Genomic DNA, 10,295 nt, shown 5'->3' with positions numbered 1-10,295 from the left:
TGCAAAAGAAATGAAAGACAAGTAAATCATTGAACAAGTTCCCTTTGGATTCTAATGAGCACTGTGAGGAAAATAGGTAACTTGCTGCAAGGGAGCGACAGGGCCAGGTAACTTTAAGTAGAGCGGTCAGGGAGGGCTTCTCTAAGAAAGCAACACTAAAGCTGAGACCCGAAGGCTGAGAAGGGTCCCTCAGTACATACGGAGCTGTCGTATCCTTTTTATGGTTTTTAAGAACATTCAGGCAAAGGGAACTGGTGCAAAGATCTGGAGGGAAGAAAGGGCTTGAGGCCCTCAGAGACTGGAAGAGAGGCCGCTGTGGAGAGAGTGATGCAAGACAAAGCTGGAAGGGTGGGCGAGGGTAAACCCTGCACAGCCTTGGAGACCGAGGGAAGGAGTTTGGATTTTATTTTGCAACCACTCGTAAGTCTGTGTACTGGACTAGCTGCTGGGACGTCACTGTTGACTGGGAAGAACCGGGCCCCTGCCCTCGTGGCAGGCTGGCTGACTGCTTACACATTTGAGACTGTGACTTGCTTCCGCAGTCCGAATGTAGCACAGACTTCCACCTTTAGTACTTCAGGGAACTACACTGTGTGTCCGTTTGAGATTTTAAAAATATATTGAGGGAAGTCCTATTAAATATATCCTCTCAGGAGATATCTCAGTGTGGGCCTTGAAAACTGAATTCCCTTGGATTGCTGATATCTTTGGTCATCTCTAAAGGAGAAACCCTGTGTAGCACTTTTTTTTTTTTTTAATGTTTATTTTTGAGAGAGAGAAGGTGGGGAGGAGCAGAGAGAGAGAGGGAGACAGAGGATCCAAAGGCGGGCTGGGCTGTGTGCTGTCAGCGCCCCTATGTGCTGTTGAGCCCCAGTGTGGGGCTCGAACTCACGAACCGTGAGATCATGACCTGACCTGAAGTCGGTGGGAGTGGAAGTGTGGTCTCACAGAACCTCTAAAAGGTCTGCAAAGAACCCCGCACACGTTTTAGGAAATGAAAGTATATCAGGAGGGTTAATTCCTTAGGAGAACTGACTTCGAGGGCAGTACATTTAATCTGGTTGTTGTTTTTTAAGTAATCTATATACCCAACGTGGGGCTCGAACTCACAACCCTGAGGTCAAGAGTCGCACACTCCACTGACTGAGCCAGCCAGGCGCCCCACATTTATGTTTTGGATGGAAAGTTTCAACCTGCTCTCCGAAGAGGTTGCCCCAATTTAAACCCCTATCAGCAATGCGGGAGAGTGCTAATTTTGCCACGCCCTCATCCACACTATATTCCGGAGCTTTTTGCTAATCCTTGCTTATCCGATAGGAGAAGAATAGCACCTTATTATAGTTTAATTTACATTAAGAGGGAGGTTGAGCTTCTTTTCATATGTTTAAAAGCCATTTGTGAGCCAAGACTTTAATGTCTGGCACTAGCCGAATGTAGAAATAATCTTCGCAGCACGTCCACTCTGAGTATCGTAAATGCTGGGTCCTGGTTTTAACTTGTTGGGAATTCGATCCCTTAGAGGATACTAGGGCCTGACACATCTGGGGATGGGGCATTGAAGAAATGGCATGGTTGATCCCTACACATGGGGATCTCTAGATCCTGGATTGAAGGCTCTTACCCAGCATTATCTCTCTGCCGCTCCCACTAGCCTGGCCCTGCCATCTCCCCTGTGTTTTTGCTCCTACTCTGTGCACATGCTCCTTGATGGAAAGGAAATTAGCAGGTGCTAAAGGTTATCGGAGGCATTTTTCCTGCTGTCTGTGAAAAGAGGGTGAAAATTCACACTGGGGTTTTCTTGTTTCTTTAAGTGTTAGAGCCTTTTTTGAAATGAAGCCCAGGGGAACCCCAGGGTACAAGAATAGTTGAAATCAGAGCTGCTGGGTTAGAGAGGGGTTAGAAGTCCTGAGTCCACCCCCTTTAGCATGCTGTCTTTTGGGGCCCTCCCTGTTGTGGCCCCAGGACATTTCTGCCGAGCCCTAGGGCTCCAGTTTGAAAACCGCTGGCTCAGTTGATGTTTAAGGCTTATTCTGTGGTGACACATCAGAAGTATTGGAGCATCACTGAAGAAGGGAAAGCTTTGGGGAGAAAATGCCAGCCTTTTATATCAGAAATACAGATGTGAGGGGCTGTGTCCTAAGTCCCTGTAGAGCCTGTCTTCTGCTACTGAGCAGTGCATCTTGTACTCAGAATTTTGTCACTTGCATGTATTCTCCAGTCTAGCATGTTTTTTCATCCAGTATATATCTTGAGCACCTACTCCATGCTGGGCATATTGGATTCCAGTGGCGCTCCATGGAGCATGGAATCTAGTGGGAGATTCAGACCCTAAACAGTAACTCAAGATAAATGTAATTGCAAATCATGGTGAGTTGATGTGAAAGGAAAGAAGATGGTGCTATATAGGAGCCTGTGAGGGACCTAAATTGGATTGGGAAGTCAAGGGATGGCTTTGCTGGGCAAGTCCTATGTGTATTGAGATGTGAAAGGTGAGTTGGAATTAGCCAGATGTGACATAGTGGGGAAAGTATTCCAGACAGCGAGAACAGCATCTGCAAAACATTCTAGGGCAGGAAAATACCTGCCACATTGGAGGAATGGGAAGGTGCCCAGTTAACAGGCAACTGGGAGTGGCTGGAAGATGAGGTTGGAGAGACAGAGGGACTAGATCATGTGGGGCCACACAGGCCATGGCAAAGAGTTTATTCTGCTTATAGAGTACCGATGCCTGTTGTCCCTGACTATGGTGATCGTTCTAACACTTTGCTTACAGCCCAGTGGTTCCCAGACACAGGTGATCTTGGACAACTCCAAGAGCAAAGTGCAGGGGAGGAGGGAAGTCATTTGAGCCAGAGACCAGCAACTCCTGAGAAAGGACTCGAGAATACCACCACGGCGGAAGACATTGAACAATTTTTGCTGAGCTACCTCAGAGAAAAGGATGTGGCGGATGGAAATGTCTCAGATTTTGATAATGAAGAAGGTAACTATTTATTTTGACTTAGCCGTTTTTTTTTTTTTTTTTTTTCTTTTTGAAGCAGATTATTATAAGAATGAAATATCATTACAGAAAGTTTGGTAGTCAGAAAAGTCTACCAAACCTCTAGATCCTGGATCAACCTCACCATGCTAAACATAAGCATCCTCTTTTTTGTGTGTGTGTGTGTGTGCAATCTTATCGCGTTCCTTTTTGTTGCAAACCTATTTTTATATGGTTGTGGCCACAGTTTCAATGCATTATACCCTTTTTGCACTTAGTTATATAATCAGCAACTCTCCACGTAGCTATAGAGTTTTCATAATTAATGTTTTAATAGCTGCTACTAAGTATCCATTCCCCTGTGGCCAGTTCGGGTTGCTTCCAGCTTTTCTCTATAATAAACAGCGCTGCAGTGGTTGGTTCTGTGCACGTGACCTTTTCCCTTTTTTTGCATATTTCTTTATAAATCCCAGAAGTGGGATTTCTGGGTCAAGGATATGAACATTATTTTATGCTTGCCAAATTGCCTTCCAGAAAGGTTGTGTCAATTTATACCTTCCGTTCAGTGGTGCAGGATTAACACTGGTTGTACCACAACCTTGCCAACATTGGCCATTACTCGTTTCACTTCTTGCTAAATTAAGAGGTGAAAAATGTTTCTTACTATTTTGCTTGGCATTTCTTTGATTACAGGTAGGGTTGAACATCTTCCTATATGCTTTTTTCCTAACAATTTTTTTCTTCTGCCCATTGTCTGTTCATATGCTTGGTCTATTTACTTATTAGTGGGAGGAGACTTCAGTGTTTTTCTTACCTATTTATACGAAAAAGGAGAAGAGAGTTCAGGCTAGTTGAAGCTGTGGCCTGTTGTTTTATTCACAAGCTCAATCTGGAGCTTCAGGTCATGGAAGGATTAATAAATTGTTAGAATCTCCTCTGCAAATATAAAATGCCAAGTCATAATGAGCTTGGTGGTCTCAGAACTATCCTAAATCGAACTGAGTCCCAAATTAGTTTGTTAGGTTGGAATTGAGCAGATTTCTTTTTCTTTTTTGGTGATCTCTACTCTGAGACTCTGGTGAACTGAAGCCAGTACTTCCAGGATAACAGGAAATCGTAGTTCAATGCGACTAACTACAGCAAGTTCCTTCTAAATAGCAGAGAAGCATCACAGGCCCCAGATAGTGATTTATGCAGAATTGAGTCATTGCCTTCCCTGAGGACAGTTTCCCAATCTGAAGTCTATTATCAGGCCTTTTCTTCTTGGTTTTATTTCTGAAGCCAACCCAGTCTTTGTTCTCCCGACCTGCACCCCATACCCAAACCCAGAAACCCAGAAGAAGGAGACGCATCATGATCCTTCGTAATCCGGATTTGCCATTCTTGCTGGAGATTCTAGCATTGTCCGTGAATCCATTCTCTCATGATTAGGATCTTCTGGTTCTAGTTGATGTTGGCTAGGAGCAGACTGAATGAATCAACCTTTCTCCCAGTAACGGAAAAATCCACATCCCTCAAATAACATTCTGCAGTAGGTGAATTTCAAACAACAAATCCTCCTCTGGGAAGAAAAGCACAGCCTTATCACTCTTATAATTATCATTCATCAAGTACACACCAAACACTTGGCATTATAAAGAATGTCTGGCGTGATGTTGGTTTGACATGTGTTTTTTGTTTTAACCACAATGAAAGCACCTCGCGTACCTGAGGTCCCTTTCTCCAAGAAATCCAAGCACTCTACAGATGCCTTTTCATTTATCTTTGCAGCGTCTGGTAGAGATAGTGTGGCCTGTACTATAAGATTCTGTTTTTTCCAGCAGAAAAAACTGAAATGCGAAAGAGTGAAGGGAACGACGTTCAGCTCGGTGGAAATGGGCACAACTAGTAATGGGGGCTTGGGCAGGGGGAGCTGGGGGCTGTAAGTAGACAGAGGAAACATTTTCCGGATAGGGATTTTGGCCTGGGTTTCATGCAACTCCCACGTCTTTGTTGTTGTTTTAATTTACAAACTTACGCCTATCACATGCGACACAGCACTCTAGGTGATGAAAGAATAATAGCTGGTGACATTCATCATCTTTAACTCTCTCAACATGCAAATGAGGTGGGCATGCTTTGTACCTTTTTTCCAGATGAAGTAATGCAGGATGAGAGGGTTGCTAATAGGTGTGTAGGCAGGACTTGAACTGACCTCCTTTGACCAGACCCCCTCCCCGTGCATTACATTAAGCTGCCCTGCTATTATCTCTCGTGCAGCATCAGTAAGGTCTGATCTTGGCCATTAAAAGGTCTTACAGGCTGGTGGAAGACACACGAGTCCTTTAGTCAAAAGAATGAACCAAGAGGAAAGAAAGAGTAAAGGACGGAGCAAGGCCAGCCCGGGAGCTGTCCAGCGTCAGAGCTCCAGATTAGAATGTTGCCCTCTTATGTTTTTATCTTAAATATTTATTAATGGAAATTTAGAAAAGAGCAAAAAACTTTGGAAAAAAATTTTTTGGAGAAAATTTGAAATGCTGTATGATCTCACGACCCCATCTCTCTTAGTATTTCATTGTACCTCCTGCTATGCAAAAATGTATATAATAATGCTCCCACTGTGTATGCAATTTTATATGCTGCTTTTCTCTTTTTAACACAATATTCTTTCAAAAACATATTCCCTGGTTGGTAAAGCCCTTGGCAAACACAAATTTGGGGGCCCTCGTGATATGTCATTGTACGGATGTAACCTCCTTGAGCGGCCGTGGAGGGGTTTCCCCCCCAGTTTTTAGCAATTATAGTTAATTCTGTGGTGAATATCTTGACTCGTAGCTTGACCCAAATTTTACATGGTTTCCTTAGGGTCGTTTCCTAGACACTTTCCCTTGTGAATGCTGTTCCCATGCCTGAGGTTGGGAGAGTAAGTCAAAGTGGGCATCCCTCATAAAACACTGTCCCCGGTTATGCTTTCTTTCCAGAGGAGCAGTCAGACCCTCCCAAAGGGGACGAGCGTGACACCGGTCCTGATGTAGAGCCACCACTGCCAGTGCAGATCCAAATAGCCGCAGATGTGATGGAACGCTGCATCCATTTGTTGTCAGATAAACATCTGAAAATCCGATTGAAGGTCAGTGTGCAGCCCTTTCCCTGCGTTTGTGGCAGCAGGACTCGGGTTTGGTCCAGTTGGCAGTGACTGCACGGATGAGCAAGCAGCCGCCCTTATCTCCTGGTCCATGTGTGGTGGCCAAGAGAAGACCTCAGGAAGAATTTATCTGTGGGATGGCAGCCTCACGTCCTTCTGTATCGGCTCAGATGTCAAAAGGGAGCCAAGCTGTCCCCTTTCTGGAATTAAAAACCGCAAAGTGCCATTGGACATTCATTGAGTCTCCAAGGGAAAGGAAATCATACTCTTTGGCAGGGATATCATTTTCTGAAGCGACTTAATGCGGGATGCAGGTTTTAATCCTTGGGAGTGGTCATTCTTCCAAACATGACTCTGGCCTCTATCTGTTTCTGTTTCCATTTCACACTTCTTAGTCTTGTATCCTCGTTTGCTGGCAGTTTCCCGAGCAGCATCCCTGTCCCTTAAGTCCCTTAAGCAAGGACTTAAATTGTGCAATAGTGAAACAGGATGGTGGGGTGTGTGGGGGTGGGGACAGGGCTTTCAGAATCACCTGGAAGAAGATCACACAGCCAAGGGAAGACAACGCAGCCTGGCCCGTCCCTTCCCCATTCCCAGGCAGGCCTGAGAAACACAGCTGCTTCAGTGAGTTCCTGTTAGTGATGAGAGCGCATTGCCCTGCTTGGAGTGATGGGCTAAGAAACCCCGATCCAGGATTATCTCACATTTGTTTAGTTCCCCCAGAGACACTTCTTAGCACTCATCTCTTGTTCCATTCAGCAGGTACTCTTTGAGTGCCTACTGTATGCAAGGCTTTATTGTAGATGTCTGGGTGATGCATTAGCAAAGTGTCTTCCCTTTCATAGAGGCTTTGTAGCAGCTATAGCCACACCACAGTTATTGAAATCATCAGCGTTGGAATCACACCTCCATACTTGAGTTCACATCCCGGCTCTGCCTGTGCAACCTTGAAAAAGTTAATTCACCATTTTAAGCCTCCATTTCTTCTGTAAAATGGATGTGATAGTACCTACCTCACTGAGTTGTTGAGTATAAATATGAAACAGCTTCACACACACATTCATTCACTTAATGTTATTGAGGACCGCTACAGGTCAGGCAGAGGGTGTCTACGAGGATATGAAGCCAGCATTCCTATCTTCATGGAACTTCCTGTCTCTTGTGGAGAAAGGCAATATACAAACACACACCTATAAGGTGTGGAAATCTCTGACGGTAATAAGCAGGTTCTAGGATAGAAAATAGTAATTCACCCATCCAGTGAACTTGCATTAGGAGCCTACTCTGTACCGAACCCTGTTGAATAAGACAGAGCTTATACCCTGATTTTGACCAAGTCATTGGGGAAGGCCTTTCCTGAGGTGGTGATATTTGAGCCAAGACTTAAAGGCTGAGAAGAAGCCAACTTTCCAAGGGGCAAAGGCAGGGAGATGAACATTCCAGGCAGAAGGAGGAAATGTATATCTTGGAATCAATGACACCCGACCTAATTTGCCCAGTTAGTGACAGAACTCACACTCAGCCAGTGATGGCAGTGCCGTTTCTGCTGGGCTACTCTGCTCTCCGCTATACGCCAAGGTTTCTCTTATTCTGCCTGCCTGTTCCCTCCGAGGAGCAGGCCCACTTCTGTTCTTTGTTTCTATTCCGGTGTCAGTGTGACCAGCATATAATAGGCACCAGCAGGATTCACCACTCCCATGTTGGCAGACCTCGCTCTGTCTTATTCAGACGTGCTCCTTCCCCTGTGCTGTGAAGGCTGGCCGTCTCGAGGAGGAAGGCCTACAGTGGTCATCATCGTGACCCCTGCCGGCGACACAGAGGCAGGCCAGTGGTCTTCAGTGTGCTCTGAGCTGTGGGAGATCAGGAAACATTTTCAGGGAGGGTGACAAACCCAGTTTACATTAGGCTACCCCGAGCCTCTCTTCTGAAAGTGGACTTGTATCTCGGCTGCCTACTTGGCCTCTCCATTTAGAAGAAAGAGCGTGTGACCTCACCCAACATCTCAGCCTCCTCCCTTCCACCGCTCCTGCCTCATCCAGAGGCGCCTGCACCTGTTCAGTTGCTGAGCCTGACCCCAGGCAGCCCCTTTGGATAGATTCCTCTCTTTATTGCCCCAGTATGCAGTCCATCAGCAGGTGAAGCCATCCCAGAACAGACCTCAAAGCCTTTCACCCCTTGGCCACCACCCTGTGCCTGCATGCCCTCCTCTCAGGGGCACAGTACCAGCTCCCTGAGGGGCCTACTGGCCTCTCTCTCCCGCTGCAGGTCCCTCTCCCCACTCAGTAGCCAGAATGACCTTTTTAAGACACGAATTGTATCCTGGCACTTTCCTGCTTAAACCATTCTGATGGCTCCCTACTGCACTTAGTACAAAATAAGAAATTCCTAACATGACACCTTCACGGTCCCCCTCTTACCCCTCCTCTGTCATGCTGCACACGGCCCTGCCTTAGTTTCCTAAGCCCTGCAAGCCCTCCCTCCTCGGGGTCTTCCCCGTTGGCTGTTCCCACCTTTAGGAACTTCTAGGAATGCTCTTCCACTCCTCCCGTGACTAACTCCTACTCTGCCAAAATCACATCCTCTCTTTCAGGTCTTGGATGTGCTGGATTTGTGTGTAGTTGTTCTGCAATCCCACAAGAACCAGCTCCTTCCCTTGGCTCACCGGGCCTGGCCCCCACTCGTGCACCGACTCACAAATGACGACCCCCTGGCAGTGCTCAGAGCCTTCAAGGTACGGTGCTGCTGCCCCACCACTGTCAGTCATGGGGGTGGGGGTGGTCAGCACAGAGCGCAGCGGTGTCTTTGGGGATGGTTCTTTGATTATCAGATTGCAACATCACATACTTTGAAGAAAGTATAGCAAAACAAGAAAGGCACAGAAAAGAAAGTAGAAGTCTCTTATTTGGAATTTGAAGCAGAAGGAACTAGGAGATGAAAAAGGCTGCCGGTATTTATGGAGCACCCACTGTGTGCCTGGCACATCCTCACATACGAACTCCTCTCCTTACAACAACCTGGCAAGGTAGCTACTATTCCCCCCCGTTCTTGACAGAGGAGGAAACAAGCCCAGAGAAGTTAAGGGATTTTCTCAAGATCACACAGCTAGTACGTGATAGAACCCAAATCTGTGAGTTTGTGCCCATGTTCTTCGCACTGCACAGGAGTCCAGGGGAAGGGGCCTAGATTCTAGCAGTGGGCATCCTCCGCCCATCCAGTGACTTGGGGCAAAGCCCAGGACCACTCAGAGTCACGTTGGCCTTAGGACCATGTGTTCTACCTTCCTCATGGTATTGTCGTCAAGGGTAAAATGGGACTATTTGGTGAAATACTTTGGAAAGTTAAAAACCATATATATATATATATGTCAGGTATTATTCTCTTGACTTTGTCTTATATCAGCACATGTATTTTGGCTTATTTATTTATATCCTTCCTTGTTCTGGAACGCACGTAAGGCAACCTACAGAAATATATTTATCAGGGCAAGCTAACATAAATTAGGAGTATGTGAGGAAGATAAGGCAAGGAAAAAGGATCCGTAGGGACAGAAAATGAAGCCAGAAATGCAACTAGTGTACTTGGAGCAAGTGTTTTGGTTTTCTGTATGATTCTTCAGCATAGCCTAGACCAAAATACAAGCTTACATTTAAAACATATAAAATTGTCAACGTTGTTAATATTTTTTTGTAAAGCAAAATATACAAAATCACACACACACAGAAAGGGGAGGAGGGAGGTTGGGGGGAGGGGGAAGGAGGGAGGTCTTGCTAAATCTTATTCAGATGTGCTGCTTTCCTTTGTAGAAATTAATAGGTAATCTGAAATAACGCAAGTGTAGAAAAAGGAAAAGATATAAAGATGTGTGTGCTCTGAGGCTGCTTTCCCACTCCCAGACACGTCGATGACATCTGAAGTCTGTAACGCCTTGTGCAGGCCAGCCGAGGGACCTGAAATAAGGGCCTTATTCTCTGCAAAGTCGGCATTCTCTGCTGGTTATGCTTTGCTTACCAATTTTTAAAGAAGTTCCTATTATCCTGTATATTCAGCCTTGTGCAGCAGGGCAAAACGTTTCAATATGTTCTGCTAGAGAAAGTTTAAAACGAGACGTGCAAAGAAACCGCCTGTTGTGGAAGATGGGACAAGGGTAATGTACAAAGGAGATGGTGTGATGGGACGGGAAAGGCCCCGACA

General features: G+C 45.8%; 1 protein-coding gene across 2 annotated transcripts in view; it reads left to right on the top strand.

Moving 5' to 3' along the window:
* The window catches only part of TTI1 (TELO2 interacting protein 1), an 83,384-nt gene that overhangs the window by 20,416 nt on the left and 52,673 nt on the right, over positions 1–10,295 (top strand). For both annotated transcript variants that reach the window (XM_060617377.3, XM_060617384.3), the window contains exons 3-5: positions 2,774–2,983; positions 5,941–6,089; positions 8,695–8,835. In XM_060617377.3, coding sequence (XP_060473360.2) covers positions 2,774–2,983; positions 5,941–6,089; positions 8,695–8,835 — 500 coding nt within the window. The remainder of the gene's footprint in view (positions 1–2,773; positions 2,984–5,940; positions 6,090–8,694; positions 8,836–10,295) is intronic.

This window comes from Panthera onca, chromosome A3, assembly GCF_046562875.1.
Source record: "Panthera onca isolate mPanOnc1 chromosome A3, mPanOnc1 haplotype 2, whole genome shotgun sequence".
Taxonomy (NCBI): Eukaryota; Metazoa; Chordata; class Mammalia; order Carnivora; family Felidae; genus Panthera; species Panthera onca.
The sequence above is the reverse complement of the archived record's forward strand: the minus strand, read 5'-3'. Positions and strand labels throughout refer to the sequence as shown.